The following is a 24,277-nucleotide window of genomic DNA, read 5'->3' as shown; positions in this document are numbered from 1 at the left end:
CGGACATTTCCTTTCACTATATATAAAGAGAGTCTAAAAATGATGTGTGAAGTTAGGTGAGCACTTGCCTTAAATCTGTTTTCTCTGCATTTCTCCTGGCTATAAACTGGTAACAAATTTCTGCTTAAGGGATGCCGTATATCTTTTGTAATTACACACCACTGAAAGGCCGGATCTCCGGTTTAGCAGCTTTTCCAATTGCTTTTTCAGGCTTGTCTGCGCCTGTACCTGGCAGCACATGCCTGGCATGATATCCAGCAACTACTCCCACAAGCCCAACTTATAAGGATATCCACAAGGAACAACTCAATCTTTCCCCTTCTCCAAAAGACAAGAAACACTGCTCTTGGCTTCTGTCTCTGACTTGGGACACGGATGTGCACTGTTCTAAGGAAGATGCTCAACAGCACCTGTGACAGCAAGGGGCCACAGACTACAGCAGCAGTGGGTAAGTGGTACACAGGATGAAGTCCATGGGAGGACACAACCAACTGCATCCCTTCTCCAGGGCACGGGAACTGGAATCAACACACGTCTCATCCAGGAACTTGCATTTCCAGCAGAAGAAAAAAGATACTATTGACCAGGACAAAATGTAAAAGTGCTACATGGGAGCACATGCCCATGAAATCTTTAGATAATTTTGAGGAACTCTGCTGCATGGCCTTCTTGCAATGTAAGAAAGTTCTCAGCCTCCTGACCTTACATATGTTCACGATCCAGAGCGAAATGAATGCACAGCCCTTCTTGAATAAGTTACCAAAAGTTAATTAAGCGCCGATGTTTAAAAGAACCCCCAAACAAAGGCAAGGTAACAGTGCCTTTCATTTACAGCAGCACCTGTTATTCTAGAAGACTCTCCAAAACATTTGACAAGAAAATGTCTTTAAGAAGGAGACACATTAGGGTAACTATCCAGGCTCCACCATTCAAGAGAGATTTCCTGGCAAACTTCTCTGCTATTAGAGTTCACTTACCTCTCTAAGAAGGAAGCACTACTCATCTTCAGTGACACTTACTTTCAGGAGAGTGAGAAATAAGAAACATGTGGAGAGGTTTTTATACACAATTTTGTGAAAAATCTGAAGCCCAGCCTACAGAATGCCAAAGTAAGGACCTGACAAACTCAGATTTGTTTGTTCCTTTATGTGACTTTTCAGGAAGTTTTTCTAATGCAGTTTAAGGGTGACATAAGCAGCTGAAGTAGTCCCTTACTGAAAAATCAGCTCTACAGATTATGCTAAATTCCTAAAATCCTTAAGACAAGCATTCTGTTAGGGTTTTCCTTTTCTGACACATATTCTGCCACTTCATTAATACTTTTTAAGATTTTTTCTCATAATAACAACTGTAATTTGATACTCTTTTTATTTTACTTTTGCAATTATTTGATTTGATGGACTTGTTTACACTTGACAAGTAAACATTGCAGAATTCTTTCTTGCTATACTTCTGCCCTACTAGAACTGCATCCACTCAATAAGATATATATTTCATTACATGAATTTCAGTGGTAAGAACTGTATTATGATGGTGGCAACAATCTAATCAAAACATAACTTTGTTCAACTCCAAGATTTGAAAACCCCTGGACCTATCCTTTCTAATAAAAACTGCCATCAGAGCCATTTGTTATACCAAGTCTTATTTTCAAGAAGAGATTGTTTTGCCTAAAAATCACATCTGTAGACTTTTATTTCAAGCAAAACTCATTTCAATCATATTTAATTGGGTATTGTTTTTCAGAAAACTGAAAGAAAGAAGACTACTGCTTCTACTTCTGCTTTCACATGCACAGGAAGATAACTACCCTAACACCAATTTTCATTCAACGTGCAAAATTTGTTCCTTTGGCTACATGGTTTCACCAGCTGTCTCATCACCCAAACCTCAGCAGAATACAAGATTGCCAAATTCTTGTTGTACAAGTAAGTTCAGGATATCTTTGTCCTTCAGAAATTTCCACTTGGCTGTATAATTAAGATGGTCACAGACTCAGAGAATCATAGAATGGTTTGGATTGGAAGGGACCTTAAAGATATCTATTTTCAAACCCCCTGCCAGGGGAAGGGACATCTTCCACTAGAACATGTTATTTTACATTTCAGAAACAGCAAACTCATTTGGGTATCTAAACAGTATTAAATAGCCTTTCACGATTTCTGTTTTGTCACAAAAGCTGAAGAGTGATCTTTATTTAGCCCTTTGACAACGTCAGATTTGGGTTATTTCCTTATTAGTTGTCAAAGGAAAGCTGCTGATGTTCTTTTGATATTGCTTTCCAAAATCGTTAGAAGTTTCCTTTCTTCCTGAATAAAAACGTACAGAAAACCCTCTCCTGATTTCTTTGATTTCAAATGTGATGACTTTGCATTTTCAAGCTGTCCTAAAAAGGCTGCCAGAAAGTTTTTCATGCTAGTCTTTATCTAAGTGAGTGAGTGCATTTTATGGTCTATTTATGTGAGATATTACGCATCCATTTTAAATTACAGTGCATAACTACGCCCATTTTCTTCTTTTTACCCATGCTTCCTTTAGGAAACAAGGCAAACATGTTAAATTTTTGAATCAAAAATTTACCATAACCTAAAACTTTCTTGTTGTAATATGACTGTTCTGGTGTGAAGAATGAAGAGTAAAAAAACCAAAAGGTTTTCAAAGAAATTTATAGTTTATCAGGAATAGATTTTTGTGGATCCTTCCACAGAAGCCTAGGGAGCACTCACCAGTCACTGAACATCCTTTAGGGAAGATATTACCCTCAACACATAATTAGCAGAGCTCCAAGGAGACAAATCCAGCTCTTGGTCAACACCTGCAAAGATCTGCAGTCATGATTAACTCATACCCTGCTCAAAGGGTACTACATTCACTCATTCTTTCCTCTTTAGATGTCACTTACATCATTCAGGACTTAATTTTTATTCAGCTTCTTCTCCAATAATTGTCACAATATCCACCCTTTCCTCTTTCTGCCTTCCTCACTGCTACCCTGGCTTTTCTTATTTTCATTCCCTTGGAGAAAATACTCGTCTAGCATGTAACTATTGTCACTCTTTGGTTGATTCCCAAATTGCAATTTTATTCTACTCTACCCATTTCTCATATCTTGTTCAGAGCAGTCATTTTTTTCTTGTCTACTTTGAATCACAATCCCCCAGCTGTAATCACAATTTCTCATGTCTCCAAGTCAGCCTCCACTGCTTTCTGATTTTCATTCTTTTCAGGTTTTTTTCTCCTTTCTTATTACCTTCCAAATTTGTTCTGTTTTCCTCTCACACACAGATGCACACACACATACATATCAATTTAAACTTACTTTACCTAATCCCACTTCATCCAAAGCATTATTCATGATTAGTTTTCTACTTTCTCATCTTTTCCAACTAAACTTGAAATGTAATCTTCTCCCATGACTCCTATTAAGCCATTCACACACTCCATGTTCCTTGATTCTTTCCACCAATGCCTCACCTGCTTTACCATGGTTTCAAGACCTTGTCAAAATAAGGGATTCTTTTCTGGTTTCCCCTACTCCCTGTCCTCACTCCTCATAGTCTTTTTTTCTATTCAGCAACAATTTAGATTTACTTCTTTTTAGCTATTTTGTCGCCATAGAGCTGACACTTTCTACAGTATGAAAAGGAATTTTTTGGATGCCCTTCTCCAAGGTATTATTATTTTATGAGGTTTACAATGAGCCACCAATTTTTCTTTCACCTCCTGTTTGTTTTGTCCATATTTTGATGGAAGCATTATTTTAAGTGTAAGCACTTTATATAGCTAATGCAGACTCAACACAAACTTCCTAGATTTATAAACCTAATGCAGGAGCAAATGAAAGCAGAGATCGTGATTTCAAGTGGGGTTCACAGTAAATGGAAGTGAAATTACATCTGTGTGTGAATTCTGTTTAGGCTAGCACTTCCAGCTTATATAAAATTAGTCCTAACAGAAGAATAAAAGTGCACAGTTCAGTTTTGGCACTTAGAACCTTCTCTCCTAAGCTAAAAGAAATTGATATACCATCATATTACCTGTCTAAAGGGTAGCTATCCAAGTTAAAAAGTGATCTAGGTTTTGGGGGTTTTTTTTACAGGTACTGGAGAGAAGAATCAAGGGGGGTGATTTACGCCATGTGTCTTAGTCTTTGGATGGAATTGTTGAGAACCTGCTTGCCCACTGACCGCATGGGGGAAACTCTAGACTTCCAAGATTCACATCCTAAAAAGAACTATTTCTTAAAAAAAATGGCAGGTCATTTGGAACTAGGTGATCTTTAAGGTCCCATCCAAACAGGTCTGATTCTATGAAAATTCTTACTTTTTTGTATCTTAAACTTAGAATGTGTATCAGTGCAGAAATTTGAAACAGTACATTCCAGAGAACTGGATGCAGCAATTCCTTCCCACAAAATTACATTCTTTCTTGTACAATCCAGGTCATTTACTATACAGTGTCAGAAGCTCAAAATCACTTTGCCTCTTATTTTCTTCTGTGCTTCTGCCATTGCTGACACGGTTATATTTGAGTTATCATAAACACTCAGTTTGTTAGGTTCTTCTATATCTGCTCTATTTCACATTTAGAAGAAAATCCATCAAACCTTTCACAAAATTTGAACAGTTCAGATATTTCTAGAAATTATTTTTCTAGTGTAATCTATCATTCCACAAACACTACACATAAAAATGGAAAATAGCTGTTGCTTGATTGACCTTATTTCATCAACAAAGATTATAAAGTACTTGTCAATTTGGACTTAAAAGGTAATTTTAAAAAATGTTTAATACTTCAATTTGCATAATTTGATTTTAAAGGTTGGTAACTAAGTGTTTAAAAGGCAGAAATTATTACATGTGGGTTAAGTTTGATTCATTTAAACATGAGTAATACAGTGTTTCTCAGTTTTAGGGAAAAAATCAGTAGCATACTAACTGGCAAAATTTTAGGCAAGGAAAGAACAGTGCTAATTAACTTCATTCTTTGGTATCCTTGACATGTTTATACAGCCATTATATAATGAAATATATGTAATAGGCATAATAGGCATAGCACATTTCCTCAATAAATAAATAAACAACCAACATAATCTAATCTCTTACAATTTGCTCAACAGGAACATACTCTGACTCATATATTTGTGCCTAAAATTGTCTACCAGTACTTTTGTTTAGCGTTGAGAGTTAATATTCCTTTCACTGCTCTCTAACCCCATTGCCTATAAAAAAAAAATCGCAACCAATGAATTCCTTTGGGTTCTTTTGTTCTTATGTGTTAACTCTAGCACAGGCACTGAAGGCTAAACTCTACTGTCAGTAGCCCTGGCGCAATCCCACTGGTGTCACTGGGCTTGTACTTGTGTAACTGAAGTTGCAGTTATTCATCTGTGGATGTACTTTCACCTGCAGGAGGAAGCAGCCCTGAAAGAGTGAAAAAAATGCCTGCACTAATAGTAAAAATGAGTAATAAGGAATATTCACGCTCATAAAGTACACACATGTTTATAAACCAATATGGATTCCACAGGACAAGCTTTTTATGCATGATTCAGTTGCTTTACACGTATTTTTACAGCAGCAGAAGGATTTGCTATTTCTCTTAAAATTTTGGAAGGCTCTTTAGGGTATGTAAGGGAAGGGAGCCACAGCCCTCTGCACTCTACTACTAAAAGCACAGCAGAACAGCTCCCTCATACCCAATTAATTTTGCTGCAGGGAAAAAAAAATAGAAAAGAAAAAAAAAAAGAAGACATTTTGAATGCCTGAGACAAAATCAGTGGTTTTCTGCTCCTACTCCCAAGCTCAAGGAAAGAAAACTGATGTAACTGCTGGTCACAGGGATTAACCATGTAAGCCCTGAAAAGAAGCTAAGGCAGCCTAACTGACCATCACCAGTCCCAATTTAAGGCTAACCAATACTCAGCAAACTACACCAAGTACTTCTCAAGTTTTCTTAGTAGGAAAAACTGGTTTGCATCAGTTCGAGGAAATTTGAGTTTTTCACAAAAATTCTTTCAACTTAAATCTAAGGAGAGAGGAAAAAAATCACTTTCATCCACCTTCAAGCAATGTAATTTCTGACACAAATCTTGAAAGTAACTCTGAAAGTAATTTCTATGCATTGCCTCAGTATTCTAAAAAAAAAAAGTTATTTTCAAGATTACCTATTAATGCATAACAGCAGAGATGAGAGAAGCTTTACTAAAGAATTGAGGGAAGCCAAAAGAAAGCTTGAGAAAAATGCTGACACATAATCCTCTTTAAAACAACACAAAAAGGTCGCAGTGCTCTCTTGCTATAAGTAAGCAGTGATGAAAAGACCTATGGTATGAGAAATATGGTACTCTAAGAATATTTTTACTACACTAAAATGCACAACTGCAATACAGAAGTACTCTGAAAATGTTTAATGTCACGCAATACTACTTTAAAATGTCAAGTATTTCATCATCTCTTTCCAGAAGTAGAGCATATTTTACCAGTTATATGAAGTATCTTCATTACATTCCTCATAGGTTTCCTGACATAATGAAACCTGTAATTTCCACATCAAAGCTAAAGTATTTGGCAGCAGGGATGAGGAAAGTATTCCAGTTCTTATTTCGACTATACTCAGTGAAGTTAGTGGCCATTAACAATCACAGCTTAAATTTGTGTACAAATCTTCTCCTGGACATCAAATGCTCCAATCTGCACAAGGCCACTAACCAGACATTTTACTTGCCACTGCTACACTGTACATGCTCCAGCATGTCTCCTCCACAGAAAAGTTATTTTTCATGATTAAATTTATTTCTGCTTCATCCTGGGTTCCTCACAGGAGCCATCAGCCCATCAAGGCTGCAGACACACACCCATGAGCAGAGAGGTACAAGGGCAGGTGGAGATACCCTGGCAGAGACCTTTCCTCTGCCAGGAAAGCCTCAGTCCCTGGCTCAGGGTGACACCCAGAACTGTGGGTCAGCTGGGGGGCACCTTGCAGCCTGAGGAGCACATCACTGTCTGTGGGGCTGGAACACTGGCAGGATGCAGGGAACAAGCATCTTGGCATTGCAACAAGACTTAGGAGATGTTTAGGTGAGGAATAAAAAGGTGTGGAAAAGGGAAGAATAGATGTGGTTTAGAAGTAGAGAGGAAGAAGTACAAGAAAACAGAGGGGTAAGTAGATAAAGGAGGCCAGACACATGTAGACAAGTCTGGTCAGTTCATTTCCCTGTCTGAGCCCTGTGCCTGCAGAATATCTTCTGTCACGTCTTCTATTAAACTTCATTTTTACCTATGTTCTTGGGTAAGGGGTTCTGTGTCTGTGGTACCAGCAGCTGGAGTGCATGAAGGTGCCCACAAGAAGTAGGTGATTGCCTGCAAACACCAAACTGGGCTATCTGGGGAGGAGGTGAAGCAGTCAGAAAGCTGGAGTGCGTATGTGTAACTGGAAATAAGAAAAGGGAAGAAGTTGGCTAGTGAAAGGGCAAGGGATCAAAGGCAACCGCCCAAGAAATTTTAGGATCCAGGGATTGACTGAGACCCATTTCAGTGTGCGTATGTGTGTTTCACTGTTCAGGAGCAAGGGCAAGGATCCAGGGCCAGCTACTGCATGGACCATGTGTCTCAGCTCCATTATAGGTGGAATCAGAGTCCCACATGGGGTGTGTGTGCGTTGGTTTGTGCAAAGGAGTCTGTACCAGCAGCAGGACAGGGGTTGCAGAATCAGGTGCCAGCAGTTGGAAGAGCAAGGCTCTGGAGCCAGCACTCCTGAACTGACCAAGTATCCAAATCCAGCTGCTGGCAGTTTTCACACCACACACATGAATGCATGCATACACACGGGGACACAAGGAGGCACTTTTGTTTTTGTGAACACTGACTGCTGTGCTGCTCTGCTCAGACCTGTGCCTACCCAAATGCCTTCTGTTTGTCTGTGTACTTACTGGGAATACAGCACTGACCTTGCTGCCAGTTGAGCACCATGGCATGGAGTCCCAAGAGCCTTGCTTCCATCAGGCTAGCAAATTTAGCAACCCTGTAACGCATTGCAACAATTTCTTGCACACGTATTGCAAACATAGAATTTTTCTGTTATATGGACTACGACTCAATGTGATGCTAAACTGAGAAAAAATTCTTTGTGGACTCATACTCATTGCTATGTATCTCATCTTTTCACCCAAGCAGAAAGATGGATGTGACAGGAAAAGCTATTCTTACAATCTTCTTGAATCATTCTTCCTTCACCAGGAAACAGCAGGGAAAGAAAAATGGCTAGAAAAATATCTGGAAATAAGAAACTGTGCTGAAAGTGTAACCAATGGTGGGCAGTGGATAATATTAAAGGTTTAACTTTAGCAAAGCAGGGTAATTTCTACAAAATATAAACAAACTTGAATTTAGCTACCGCCAAAAATCAAAAAGATGTGGAACTGGGGAGAAAGTCAAGTATAATTTATTTTCTTTCAGTAGATCTGCATTGAGACATGATTGAAACAAGGATGCCCAGTTCTGATCAACCTGCCTTATTGATAAGAACAGTCTCCCTAAGACATGAGGATGGCTCCTGGAGACTGATTTTTTTTTTTTGAAAGAAAGATGAATATCTTTCAATAATTTCAAGATATACAGAAAAAAGTTTCACAAACTAGAACATATTTGTGTCCTTCTGCATGAAATTCAAATTCTTGGGGAATGAAAGAACACTTCTCTGACTTAGTTTACAAACCAACTCTAAACTAGTACACAATGCTTCTAAAAAGAAATTAAACAGTATTAAAAGCACCAGCTGCAAATTAAACTTCTCCTCTAGGGAAAGACCAAGAGGTCATATGGACAGTTGAGGACTTTTAGTATTTTTAGAATAAGAGAGAACACTACCAAGATACCACATATTTGCTTCTGCTAAAGAGAAAGACTATGGTGGAATCTAAGTGATTATTTGAAAAATTAGTATAGCTCAGTAGTATCAAGATAAACTCACAGTGTGCCATGCTCACATTTCCATTACCTTTGCAAAGCCTAAGTCCTGAATTTGGACATCAGACAAGATTACTTTTGTTATGACCTCATTAATGCTCACTTAAGCTGAGCAAAGAACAACATTCAGTAAAATGTTTGCCAATATTCAATTTGCAATATTGCCAATATTCAGTAAAATGTTTCAGCCTAGCAAACACAGAGCATAACATCCTCAGCACAAATAATTAATGACTAAAACAAATCCAGAATTTTAAACTCTTGTCATCTCTATGCAGAAAAATTTACAGGTGCAAATTACTCGACAACTGATCGAATATGTTAATGTAAGATACAAAAGAAATGCACTTCAGTTGTTATTTCTCTTTACTAATAACCTCAAAAAGTGGAAATTTATCTTATGTAGGAATCTTTATTTTCTATTACCTTCAAACTAAGCCAATCTTCTATACAAAATTATGAAGGCTGCAACATCTAAGATCAGGAAAACAGATATTATCTGTGGCATATTTGGGTTTCCTCCTCATGCTAGGTCATCTAAACACTGATTAAAAATGTAATTTACTATCAAGTCTGAGTCACCCGATCACTGCATTAAAAGTAGCGTGAGGTTTTATTGTGTAAAATGTGGATTAGCAATAACTCATGTTCCCAAAATGTCTACACACACAATTTGCAACAGTAGGGACTTCAGAATATTTGCTGAAGCTGTGTTGAAGTTATGTTAGTTTTATAGCACAGAACAGCGAATACCTGGCTAACAATGGCGGAAAAAAAGAGCATTTAAATGGCTAACTTTGCAATTTTGTTAAAAGAGAAAGGTGTTCCTTTGAGATCTTTTTCTATTGTCGTAGGGAACAAGTAAGAACACACTCTAGCTATTCTAAAAGTTTTAGAAAGTTATCATAAATAACAGGAAAAATGCTGCTATGAAAAATACAGTGAATAATAATAAAAAAATACCTAAAAGATCATAAGTTAAGGATGTATTTTCTATCCATTGTTATTACTCATGTTGCATTGTGTGCTGCCAGGATAAGAACCTTGCCTCGGCTGAACTTTAACAGGTAGATTGCAAAGCAAAATATTCAACAATTCTACACATTAAAAGAACAAATATTGTTAAAATTACAAAGAAGAGTTCTTGTAAAATAAATTTCAGACATAGTTCATCCTAAATAAGTGAAAAAACATTGTAATCAAAACATAATATGTACAATAAGACATGAAAGCAAGAGTTTTCTTTTCTACTTTTCATCAAAACAAGCTTTCTCTTCAATACCAAACAGTCACTTTCTCTTTACTTCTTAGATCCAAGGTCAAAGGAACACATCTGTCTCTGACAGCAATTAATCTGAAATCCTCCAAAATGAAGTCTTATGAAAAAGGAAAGCTTTCTTCCTTTTGTATAATTAAAACCATTAAGATGATGACATCTGTGCTAGCTCTTCTTTCATTTTTTTTACAACGGCTTTCAGTGAAGTTCTTCACCTTTCTAATACACTAAATACCGACCAATACAAGTCCCACTGTCTTGAATAAAAAAAAAAAAAATTATAAGTAAGTAGTTATTTACTTGCACTCTTTATGTTGTTTCCCAATTAACTTCAGAACTTTAACTTCATGACAAAATAACTCAAAGCTATTGCTATGGAAAAAAAAGCCTTGAAGAGTGTAATGAAGAGCTTAATCAGCTTCTTAGAATCACAGAATGTTTTGGGTTGGAAGCAACTTTAAAGATCATCCCGTTCCAATCTCCCTGCCATGGGTCTTAATTTTATACATACATACATACACACACATATATATATATCTATATATATACACACATATATATATATATTTTTTTTCTAATCAAGTATTTTATGAAAAAGACAATGGGCTTGATGGTTTAAGACCATGAATTGTACTATAAAAGCATATTTGATTATGTTAGCCACTGGATCCTTGCAAACCTTCCAACCCAACTGACTTTAGCCTACTGCTACAATATCCAGTAAGGTTAGCTGTGGTAGCACAACATATAGACTTATACAAAAGGAAAAACTAATTCAAGGCTAGGCAGAGAACTACAAAACCAAATTCAAATGACTTGTGATTTAGGTCAGGTCGGTCCATGTAATTTAAGGCTGTCTCAGATCTCCAAGTGCTTAAAAAACTTTAACAGGCACACACTGCATTCTGCAGCACATGCCAAAGTAACAGGCAAATTAAAAATTAAGTATAGATGGCTGTAGAGGAGGGGTATGTGAACACCCACACACCCTCATATGTTTATAGTGTATATGATTTTTCTCAGAGTGATGAAAATACCAGACAGTGGTAGAAAAATGAAAGTATCAGACATGCCTAGCTGGCTTCCTCCAGCAGAGGCAACAAGGATAAGAGTGGCCCAGCCAGAACAGACTTTGCAAAAGCAAAGCACTGTACCTCTTTCAAAGAGTTTATTACATTGTCACCCAAAAGACCCAATTGTGGGTATCCAAAAACCAATTGGCAAGTGTAGTTTTTTGTCCAAAAGTCTACTTTGCAAACTTGAGAGTGTTAGAACTAAGACTGATAAATGCACACCCATGATCTGGAGTGAAATGCTGAATACTTGCACTCCAAATCCAAAAAGCATGAAGCATTACACACTCTCTATGCTGTGTCTACCTGAAGGCAAGGGACACAAATGAGTGCAGGATGTGATCTCCACAGTTCAATAAGCTCTTCTCTCCCAGTCTGCTAATTGCAGCATTTCAAACATCCATAGACAGAGCTCCCTGATTGAATCTAAAGTCCAGCATTATTCATAGGCAATTGAAAATGGACAGTATTATAATTTCAGAGAATAGAAGTGGAACAATTAGATACGTGACCAAGGGATGTATTTACTTGTTGGATTGACAGGATGTTGGTAATTCTACCTACATCCAGACACAACAAAGGCTTTTTGATTTTTATGTATTATGATACACAGCAATCAAATAGGCAATGTAGTGTTCATTCCTACAGAAAATAAAAGAAATCCCCTAAAATCATGAAGTTATTTTACTTGAAAGAAAAGCTTTTTACCTTAATTAAAAATTATGTCTTTGAGAAGGCTTAAATATTAAAAATGCATTCATAATTTTAAAGCAAAACACATTAAAAATTTACATTTTTGTTTCAGAATCACTGTGGCCCTTCTTTAAAAGATGTTTCTTTTCAAAACAGTATATTTAAAAAAAAAAGGTTTGAAATAAATTTATTTTCAGGTAAAAAAAGAGTGGGTAAGAAATAGAGGCAAAGTAGATCATAAGGTCCATTCTGTACTTTTGCTCTGGGCTTCAAACAGAAACAGCATATTTTTTTATGCTGTCACACTAAAATCCATTTAGGTCATCAGACAGCACGATGAAAACTTCTCTATTTTTGCATGTTTAAGGGGAGCTGTTTTGTATTAGTTCATTAGTTTTGTGCTCTGTAGAACCGTTTTCACTAATCATCACAAAATATTTTATAAACATTATTTAAATCAAGCCTGTCAATACTGCTGTTATAAAAGAAAAATGTCTTATCCCACTGCAGAAACAATGACATGCAGAATACAGCAGTGTTTGCCAGGGCAAAAAAAATTGCTGGGATACAATTCAAGAGCCAAAACAGACAAGCAAAGCCAATGCAGCTTTAAAAGACTAGCACAGAGTTCTACCAGCTTTTGCTTTTCCATTGCAATGCACATTACTGACAGGCTGAGAGATTAGTATGAATAATAAACAAAACTGCAGGTTTAAGAAACTGGAAAAATGTAAGTCATTAGAGATAATAAGGTGTGTAATCTGACTTTCAAGACTATGATCAAACTAATTAGGAAAGAAGCAACAAATTTATTCTGGGAAGTCAATGGAAAAAAACCCCAAACCTACATGATGGTATTTTAATATATTTTAATATAATATTAATAAAAAAACCAATTTCCATGAGTTTCCTACTTTTGTAAAAATTCAGATCCTATCCTTTTGGACCAAAATTTCTTTTCAGTCTTCCATTACCACTGTCCTCAAAAATTTGCTAATCATCCATAGTCATTGTTGTGGTTTAATCCCAGCCAGCAGCCAAGACCCACACAACTGCTCATTCCCTTCCCAGCAGGACCAGGAGAGAATTGGAATGGTCAAAGGTAAAAAACTCGTGGGCTGAGATAAAGACAGTTTGATAGGGAAAGCAAAAGCCACATACACAAGAAATGCAAAACAAGGAGTTAATTCACTGCTTCCCATGGGCAGCCAGGTGTTCAGCCATCTCTAGGAGAGCTTGACTTGGGAAGATACATTCCATTACTCTGAATGTCCCTCCCTTCCTCCTTCTTCCCCCCACTGTATACACTGAGCATGATGTCACACTGCCTGGAATATCCCTTTGGTCAGTTGGGCTCACCTGTCCTGGCTGTGCCTCCTCCCACTCTCCCATCCAGCCCCACCCTCTCACCAGTGTGGCGGCACAAAAAGCAGAAAAGGCCTTGGCTCTGTGCAAGCCCTGCTCAGCAAAAACAAAATTACCCCTATATTAGCAACCCTGTGTTCAGCACAAATCCAAAACAGCCACTGTGCAGAAAGTTAACTCTACCCTAGCCAAAATCAGCTCAGTCATATATGACATTTAACGTTCATTATGTAAAAACTTGCTTTATTTTAAAAATATATAAGGCGACCTACCCCCTCCAATTTACTTTTCTAGGTCTATAATGCACCTACATTCCTATTATCCAATAAAAAACCTGACTGAACACTGACTGTGCTCAGGAATTCAAAAAGTTTCCTCATTCTCTTTACAGTCAGGCACGGCAATGTGCTCCCAACTCCAACCTGTCTTTTATATTCCATTACAATTCCTTCTCAAGTAATAACCCTAAGTGGTGGTCAGTCATGGATGTATCTGGTCCTGAAGGCACAATCTGGCCCCAGCTGGACTTGGGGGGAGATAGATAACAACATGATAGGCAAGAACAACATTTGGCCAACACACTCAGCTAACCAGAATGCTGGTCACTAACCAACTCAAGGCAAATTTGGAAGAAACTAGGACCTGTAGTCAGTATTCAAATATGACTATGACTCTATCATATTACTCCATGAAGGGTAGACAGCCCAGGGCCTGTTTAGCTCTCCTGAATGGCAGTGGGCTGCACACCAGGATCTTCCCTTGAGTTGGAATGCCTCTCAAGGTTATGAGATTCCTTATTACATCAGATGGTTGGTAAGTGAATTGGAAATAAGCACACTGAAACTTGGCAACCTTTCAGAAAGGATGATTAAACATTGGACTGGGCTGCCCAAGGAGGTGGTTGAGTCACTGTCCCTGGAGGTGTTTAGGAAAAGACTGGATGTGGCACTTCGTGCCATGGTCTAGTTGACATTGTGGCTTGATCAAAGGTTGGACTTGATGATCTCAGAGGCCTTTTCCAACCTAATTGATTCAGTGATTGCAAATATTTATTCTTTTAGACATCAACCACTGGCCAAGGCTGAGACAGTCTGGATCCGGCCACACTGAAACTCCCCTCTGAAAGGAAGTTTGGAACAGAATGGGGTCCTTTCTGAACCTCATGGCTCAACAGGAAGATCCCCCCAAAATTCTGACTGTTCGCTTTCCAGTAAATGCTCAAGTATACCTGGCCATTCATTCTTGTTACACCACTGCTGCATTTACCACAGAACTTTCTTACATCAATAAAATATAGTTTCTTCTCACTTGAGAGTAAAGTGCCTGATTCCATCCACAACACTGGAACAGGAAGAATTTATTTCTCTTTTCAGCCTTTGTTTAAGCTTTTATGTGCCTCCTTCTGATGTGCTAAATCTAGGTGCAATAGCTGAATGGCAGAGAGGAAAGCTGAAAGTTTTCCAGAATTCCCCATTTTGGCATCATCCTGGCCCCCACACTGCCCTGCTCCAGGAGGGGCTGAGCTCAAAGTGTCTCTAAGCTGGGATGCACGAAAACAGCTGCATAGCCCTCTCTGTGGCCACACTCAGACAAGGGTAAAACAATACAAAGATTTGACTACAGCTCATGAAAACATAACCAACATAGTTTGAAAATTACTTCTTCAGGACATGTCTTACATGTAGCTTCACAGAATTCATCATAGGTGGCATAGTTACCAAATCCAACCAACAATAAAATAACAATGACTCAAAATAGTAATAACATAAAAAATGATGATTTGAAAGAACAATGTGAAACTGAAGAAATATGAAGAATTGACTGTGACTGAAAGGAGAAAAAAGTACATATTCCTTAGATCTTATTGCTGTGACAAGATGGGAGAGGAAGGGAACAACCACAGTACGCGAGTGAACTTCCCTTAATTTTTTTGTTAAGATGAAAAGAAAATAAAATTCCATCATAAGATAAATGGAAAGGCTCCCTTCAATTTCTGTAAGTGATGTAGCAAAGACAGCCTTATAGATACTTTTAACTCAACTATGCAGCTTTTTGGAAATGAAAAAAAATAAATAAGGCCTATTCTGTGAAACAGAGAAAATGAGATGATTCATATGTTATTAAATTATTACTTCTCATTATACAAAAAGATCTAAAATTTACAGCAAAAGAATAGAGAACAAACAAACTCCCACAAATTTTTAATTGTGTTTAAAATGTCACAGAATAATTCGTTTTGTACCATCAAATCTTCCTATCAAATTTATTCCCACGTCCAAAGCTTGGTGAGACAAAGTTTTCCAACCACTGAACCTAGAAACAAACTTAATTAACTGTTTCTTCTGTTATTTTCTGCAGGCCCAAATTATAACAGAATAATAGAATGAGGTGTTTTCTTTTGTCTCATCTAAAAAAAGCATACTGATGAAAACCAGTCCCACAAAGGATAATTTTTTTCCCAAACTATTGATTTGAAAGGTTTGAAGAATGTCAACAGTTGCAAAATGTTTAATAATGTGATTTTAAATCATTAGAGGGTTAATGAGACAAATCACTTAGTTTACCAGTTGTATACCAACTGTACAAAGGAAATTTCTCTCAGGTGGAGCAGTGCAAAGATGATATGTGAAGATTGTCATGCTTTGTGAATGCTGACCATCGCTGTGAGAGGTATCTCCCAAAAACACTCAGGAATTTTTGGAGGAAGACGGCAGAGAGGATGAGCAGAACCATTAATGAATTGGAAATTCATTGAGGGTACATCCTGTAAAACTGAACAATGACTCAGCTTGTGCCAACAGCCCAATGAAATGATGAGAAGTCTTCATCCAGCATGTAACAACACTAAAAATAGCCTGACCTTATTTAGGGATCTGTCAGGTTATCAGCTGTGGCTAGTAATTACCGAAAAAAAAAAACCCATTTTGATTCACCAAAATTTGAAAATATATGCTTATTCCAGTGCCTAAATTAGGAAATAATTTCTATATGGTATAAAATTGATAACTTAATTTTGTTCTGGTAAATGCACTGAAAATTACTGTTGTTTAAAAAAATTTTTTTCTTTTTTTGTGCAAACATGTGAGTGGACATCATTAACTGGTTTTCATGAAAAATATCTTAGAAAATCCCAACAGTCAGAAATCAAAAACTAACATGTCAAAAATTTTCTTCAGACATATCACTTGCTTATGTATTTCCCTGCCTTTTAATTCTGCTCACAAAGTTGATTTAGAAACGGTGCTCAGATTTGTGGAAGGCAAGCTCAATCAAAAGAATTCAAGGACAACCATCTAAGACTAGAGAAAGACAGAGTATGAAAAAAAGAGAATGTAAACATTAGAACCATGACCCAATTAGTAGGATCTGAAAAATTCTTGTTCTCCCCATCCAGTCGTCCTGGACTCCAAGTGTACTTTAGCAATGAGAGCTGAAAAACAGGGATGAATAGCAGGAATCTAAGATCCCTATAGCCCCAAGGAACAGCACTTCGGGGTGTTTTAAACACTCCACAGTTCTGAGAGAGGACCAGCATCTTACACCAAGGCTCCTTTTAGCTTTGGACAGAAAATACAATCATTTAACTTGGATTCTCTGATCCATATAGTAACTTTTTTTCTCAGAGCGTTAGAATTTTATTTTATGGCAGCTAAAAATCAGTAGTGTCTTTCAGAAGTGCAAATACCTAGCTAGTTAACTCTAAGGATACTTAAACATTCACCAAAGACATTCTCAGGCACTTAGAGTCTTCCCCCACGCATGTCTGGAAGTCCTATCAATGCTGAAAATGCAGCTGTTTGACACAGCTCAAGTTTCAAGATCATAATTCAATCTAGCTTTTTGTTATCTCTCTGAACTGACCTCATCCAGAAAAAATATTTTAGGGCATATCCACTAAATTACATTTCCTGTAAAATAAATTATATGATGATGGCTGCACTATCATACATTTAACTCATCCAGTTTGGAAGATTTGTGTCTGTATTTCCAAATACTTAAAAGAGAGGCAAAACTCCCCTAACACCCTATAACATAATGAGGTTATAACACCCTCCACCTATAATATAATGTTGTTATAGGCTGGATTACAGGCGCCACACAATACTATAGGCTCTATGGGGTTTTGCTGGAATGGGGTTTATTCTCCATAGTAGCCTATGTGGAGCAATAATTCAATGAGTGAATGTTGATAACAGACCAGCATTTTGGTTATTGCTGAAGAGAGCTTGCACAACATCAAGGCTTTTTCTCCTTTCAATTTTACCCTTCCTGTCCCAGTAGCAATTTGGCTGAGGGCAGGTACAGGGTTTGGAGGGGACCTAGCCAGGAGAGATGACCCCACAAGACCTAAGGAATAGTCCATATCACATGGTGTTCTGCAGTAAAAGCTCAGGGAAAGGAGGAGCAAGGGAGAACATTCATGATCATGGTATTTGTCTTCCCAAATAACTGCTACAGCTGATGAAGCCTTGCTTTCCTTGCTAAACATCTGCCCGCTGCTGGGAAGCAGTGAATGGATTTCTCATTTTGCTTTACCTGCACATGCAACATTTGCTTTCCCTATTTAACTCATTATCTTCTGCTTTTATATCTCCTATTTTCTACCTGACCCACAGCAGAGAGGAGTGAGAAGGTGTTTGGCTATTGGCCAGAGTCAATCCACTACATGCTGTCACTAAATATACCTTGGGAAGGATCCCTGGACCAGGAGGGGATGCACACAGGAGCAAATGTGGATCTAGCCTACAACATCTCCCTTGCAGAGGAAATATAAAATGAAACCAAACTAAATTTAACTGCATTACTCCTGAGAGCAAGACAGAAAACACAGGTCTCCCAGCCCACTCCCTCAAATATTAGCTTGGAGGAAGAGGTCATTTGTTCATGGCTTGTTTTTGTGTCTCATTTTAGAGAATGTTCAAACACACAAATCATGAGCAGAAGGAAATGCCTATTTGTAAAGCAGAGACCCCCAAGTTCTGTGGGGCACTATGGTGGCCTGGGCTCAGCAGACAGGTCAAGGTGAAGTGCTTCTTAGTGTCTAGTGTTAAATAAGTCCCTCTGTGGTGGTGCTGCTGTGTCTCATATCTAAGAGAAATAACTCTTCCCAGGTGACTAATTCAGATTTGTCTATTTCTACAGCAAGCACCTTCTGTTTATTTATCCAGTTCACATCTTATGTTGGAGACTGAAACAGCCCACAGGCACTTCTCAGCCTACTGTCAACATTTCTCTTGAATGCCTTTGGTCATTTGTTCTTTATTATTTAAGAGAAAGGAACTCTAGTACAAAAAAAGTGGCATAAAAGTGTGTAAGTATTGATAGGATGTGTTAAGGGAATAGATCATATTGATTGAGCATCTTGTCACTAGTGTAATTGCATCTGTATTTAGGAATTCTTACACCGTAGCTGCAGAGGATCCTGGGCACAGGTCCAGTGCTGAAAATGAGAACTGGGGCTCACAGTGTCCCTTCTGGAAGACTAGAGAACAGTAAGTATAAAATGTCTCATCAAAATACAGGAGAAAAGCCAGACAGACCTATTGAAAGTGAGACCATAGCAGATGGTTTTGATCTTAGGATGGAAAACTGAGACAGAAATTATAGGGAGCCTTTTAAAAAAGCTGCATGCAAATGAACAGAGAAATTCTATTTAACTTTTTCACCCTTCCCAATAGTTCATATTCCCATCAAGGGACTTAATTCTCTTCTGCTTTAGAGCACTGCCATTCTTCTAAATTGCTCTTGGCTGTGATTTTTACCTGTGCTATGCACCATAATTTCTAAGTTTTATGAATTGTCAGTAACCAACTGGCCAGGACAACCCCTATTAAACTTCCTCATCAACAGCCTTCTGAAAGACAGAACCCAGCAACATGATTGGTTTAGGTAGATGAATAATTAGGCTTATGCACTGGTATCGTAAGAAACAGATGTGGACAAAACACGACAGATGAGAGACATTAATTAGGAGCTTCCAAAAGAGAACTAAGATGATGCAAAATAAAGATTAGATACTGGCTGGCTAGCTTTGTGCTACTTGCTTTTCTTTCCTCCAATCATTTAAGCCTCTTACTCTCTTTGTGATGCGCTTGCTTTGTGTTTTTCTATGTCCTTTATCTTCAACTATAGCTGATTTTACAGTCTAAACAATAATATCAAATGCTTGTAGAAAAACCAGATTTTTAAAAATCTAATAAAAACATGCATTTATTTTAGGATGATGTGTTTCCTAGAAGTCATAAAAAAGAAGAGATATTAATAGGAAAATATTAAGTCAATTAGTTTGAGCTGTTATTTATCATGAGCAATTTCCATCTACAAAAGAAGGACAGAGAGACAAATGAAGGGATGTGGTACCACTTTAAGATACACTGTGCATCCAGGAATCTTTCTATTACACTAGCAGGGTGTGCATGGCTCTAAAAGCAAACGCTCATGTTGCTGGTAAGGATGACAGCCTTAAGGAAATCACTTTTCTTTTTTTCAAAGAAAGACTACTTTTAGTAAACATAAACTACAAATTGGGCATATATAATATGCTGTGATTCACCTGAGTGCAACTTTCATTTCCAATTTCTTTTCCCAGAAAAGAATTCACTGTGTAACTCTAAAAGGAATTATTAATTGCAGTATTTGTTTATAGGAAAACTTCTATGCAATACCAAGCAGAATTTATGTGTGAAAATAAACCAACTCTACATATTCATAAAAAAACCTTTAATACTTACATAAGGGATTGTGTCCAAAGTGTCTGTGTTGACAATTATAGGGGCAGGGCTTGCCTGAAATGGGAAAAAAAAAAGAGAAAATAAATGTAAAGACCTGAAATTCATTAATATTGAAATACCCATACTTATGCATTAAGTTAAAAGTCTAAAAGCCCATTTTCCCACTGAGTTAAGATCATACAACAGTATATAACTTTGGGCACTGCTCAATCACGGATGAAGGGAATAGATTCTCAGCCTCCATACCACAGCTCACTGTGGCCTTTCTTTTTAGTTTCTCCAAGTTTTGGACCACATCCTGAACCCATATTATCCAGTTGATCATTTTTTAGCAGAACTGTAAGAAACCTGATGTATCCAACTTTCAATCAGGGGATGTTGAGGTTGAGGGTTTCAGCTTCCCTACCTGACAAATCCACCTTTTGTGTTTGAACCAAGATGATGAACTGATCTTTACAGAGGAGAAACATTTAATGCTTACACTACTTAGTAGTACTATATAACCACATATATGGTGACATTTATGTCAAAGGTATGTAATTGGCATGGCTCATTTACACTCAGCTGAGGTTCAGATTGAAATACAGAACAGTTTAAAAAGACTTAAGCATCTGCAAAGCTGCCCAACCTAATCTTTAATTTCTTGATGAAGCCCATATCTAGGCTAGCTTCCAACCACCTGAACCTCTTGCTCTTTCCATTCTGGCATTCAGTGTTACTGACCCAATGCCAAGCTCTGATACGACCCAGCTGCATAAACTTGGCTCAGACTCTGGAGAAAACCAGCAAGTTGTGAGAACGTGTAAGCCAGAGGCAAGCACCGTCAGTAAAACGTCAAACTGAGGCAGGACTGCCGAGACGGGATTGTGAATGAATCAAGGACTCAGAAAGACCTACATGTAGTCCATGTAGTACAAAGAGTGATGGAAGGCACCCTTTCTCATGCCTACTTGGGCAGCAAAGACTCTTCAGTCACTGTACTGGGCTGATGAAAATACTAATGCTGAGCACAGTAGCTCTCTAGCTCTATTCATCTGCGCTGTGTATCGGTCACTGAATGACTGCACTTTAAACTCGTCCAGACTGCAGGCTCTCTTTGTGCATGGCAGGCATGAACACGGCACTGCTGAAAACACTGATCCTATTCCTGTCGTCAAATATTTACTGTGGGATTCCAAACCTTTGGTTGTTACCAACCCAAATTAGGAATATGACATTAGTGCAATAATTCAAATAACGTGAGAATAACAGAGTTTGGGGTTTTTTCCCCCCAGTTTTTGTGCAGTCATTCAAGGATAATTCTGTGTTCAAAGAAATGTTATGTTACTGGACAAAAGCTACTGCTGATTAATGCCATAATTTCTATACAACTGTGTAACTATGAATTAAAATTGCTTACAATTTGGTGTGTCTGCATTTCATGGCATGGAACAGTGTCACAGTAAGGTATTATTTGATATTAAATTGCATAGTAGCGGAAAAGATATTATACACCCATACCCTGTTATTGTCATTGTGTCCCAAAACACTGGACACACTGAAGTGACAGGTAAAAGCAGAAGGCCATATGACTGTAATATTTTTAGCTTTAGGCATATGGAATATGCCTATAGTTGCATTACCATTGGAGGTAAAACAAATTATTTCCTTTTTAGAATAACAGTTTTTACTTACACTAATATTTAGCTCAATACACTTAAAAAGTGATATCTTTGCGAGGAAGAATAAGCTTGGCAATTTTTAACAGTATTGATTTTATCTCCTTTTTCTTTTTACCTACTGTGTTGGCCTATAACCAACTACAAAATAAAAAATTGCAGTTTTCAGAATAAAAGCATCTTTCCACTGATGATTTGAAAACCAGTATCTACTAAAATAATGAAAATCTTTCAGAAGTCATTCTCCAAAGCATTCACCCAAATCTCTTTAACCTATTAAAGAACAAAGCCTTTTATCTATATCAGATTTTCCAGAAGTAAAGCTAAAGAAATCAGAAACAAATGTGGGAACACTTAGGACTGGACAGAGTACTCCTGGTGCAGTGTGACAAGGGGATGAGATGTCCCTCACCCTGCTGCCCAGGCTGGAAGTGCAGCCCAGTTTGCCATTCCCCCTCACTGCTGCAATGGCTGACTCATGTGCAACTTGTTTTCATCTCTACAAAGCTGCAGCTTAGCCAGACTGTGCCTGTCTGGGACTGCTCCATGTTTTATTCTGTCATGGGGAACTCCTGCATGTTTTCATTGAACTTTGTGAGGTTCCTCTCAGCACATTTCTCCTTCGCCTATATTCCTCTGAAGAGCAGGGAAGAGTTCAGTGTATGATCTGCTCTTCCCAGTCTGGTGTTATCTCAAACCTTGCTGACAATGGTCTCTAATAATCATTCTGGTTATTAATGAAGATAAACAACATTAGCACCTCTATCAACTCTGTATGAGCACACAGTAACTTACTGTCAGTAACCGAGCTTTGAACTGCTGACCACTGCTCTTCGGGTCTGCTGGTCTAGCCAGCGTCCCACTCATCTTCTAGCAAACCCATCCATTTAGTTTCTCTCTCATTTGGCTATGAAAGAGAAATTGTGCTGAAAACCTTGCTAAAATCCAGGCAAATGACATCAACTGATCTTCCCTCATCCACAGAGCTAGCAGATTTCTCATCACAGAAAGATGTTAGGTTGACAAGGTAAAATCCAAACATTTGTAAACATTTCTAAACTGACCTCCTTCTTTTTAATCACTTCCCTCTGTCCTTTGTGAGCCTTGACAAAATGTTCTGTAAGCCCAGACCATGGACACTCACCACGATGCTTCCATTTGTTAGCTTCCTACCTAATCCCGACCCCTGGGTTATCACTTGTTCCATCACCCGTTCCACAGGAAAAGTCTGAGCACTAAAAGCTGCTCCTTTGAATGATGTGATTCTTTCCTGAGTGGCCCTGCTACAGAGCCTGTAAAGAATTAGTTTTCAGACCAGTGTATTGCTCAGGGTTCATTTCAACACTGTGCTCACTGTATTCTTTACTGATTGGAAAGACTATACTCATCTATCAAAGTGATGATTTTCTGCAGCTGGGGCATTTATCCTGTTCAGACAGACAGGCATGAAAAAATTCACAGTGCAATAGTTTCAGATGGATATAGTGACTATAAGCACTCACAACTAATATCATCGGTGCATTCGCCTTCTCTGTTCCTCCTGTTCATATCTGGGCATGTGATTATGTCTGTGCGTGGGACACTGCTTCTTGTTACAACTTGCAACTTTTTGGGTTTTTTTTCTGGGGGAGGGGCAGGTATTTGTTCTGTTGGATTTTTTAACAAGAAATAGGATTTAATAGAAACATTTTGCTCCCATCTCTCTGATATATGGTAATTCAAAGAACACTAACCTCCTGAGCTGCAAGATTGCATTAAAGTCCAGGAAATGGAGATTATTTCATTAGCTGGGCCCTGTTTGTAGCTCATGCTTTAAAGTAGGAGACTTCAATCATGCAAAGTTGACAAGACAGTTTGCAATCACTGGAGAAAGCCCTAAATATAGTGCTAGCCATGGAGTACACAGCAGAATCCAAATAGTCCTGGTAACCACAGTGAAACTACTGAAGGGAAAAGTCAGTATCAACAAGGAGTCAAAGATTTTACTTTCCAGAATGATGTGTCCGTATCTATGGAAAACATGACTTGAAAAAATGTCACACTGGCTCACCAAATTCTCAAAAAAGATACTCAGGTATGTCTGTACTTCTAATGGAGAACCCTGACAAATCTATGAACGAGGACTCATTAACAGTGCTCCCAACTGTGCATAAATTAACAAGGGCACGCAAAAACATGTCTAGATTCTCTGGAGAACCTCTGCCTATAGTGCCTTTGCAATAGCACTGCCTCTTTTCTCTCAATCTGTATACCCACACAGATCTAGAGTCTTTATCTAGGCTTCAGACTGGTTGAGAAGAAATAGCTTCCTGGAAGATAATTACTTTATTCCTAACTCTGCACTTTGACCTTCTCTGCTGTCTTGACCAAGACACTGAATCACAGTTTACCAAGTGAATTACACTTTACCAGCTTTTCTCAAATGCAAAATAAAACCAAACCAATCAACAGAAGTGTGACTATTACTGAGTGCATTCAATTGAGTAATCCTGTTTTCCCCATTCCTCACTCACCT

At 38.0% G+C, this 24,277-nt stretch overlaps 1 protein-coding gene across 9 annotated transcripts in view; it reads right to left on the bottom strand.

The window, feature by feature from the left end:
* Positions 1–24,277, bottom strand: part of DLG2 (discs large MAGUK scaffold protein 2) — an 831,288-nt gene that overhangs the window by 369,062 nt on the left and 437,949 nt on the right. For all 9 annotated transcript variants that reach the window (XM_059838484.1, XM_059838487.1, XM_059838482.1 and 6 more), the window contains one exon: positions 20,105–20,158. In XM_059838484.1, the coding sequence (XP_059694467.1) occupies positions 20,105–20,158 (54 nt within the window). The remainder of the gene's footprint in view (positions 1–20,104; positions 20,159–24,277) is intronic.

Source organism: Haemorhous mexicanus, chromosome 2 (assembly GCF_027477595.1).
Source record: "Haemorhous mexicanus isolate bHaeMex1 chromosome 2, bHaeMex1.pri, whole genome shotgun sequence".
NCBI lineage: Eukaryota > Metazoa > Chordata > Aves > Passeriformes > Fringillidae > Haemorhous > Haemorhous mexicanus.
This window is presented reverse-complemented; position numbering and strand designations above follow the sequence as displayed.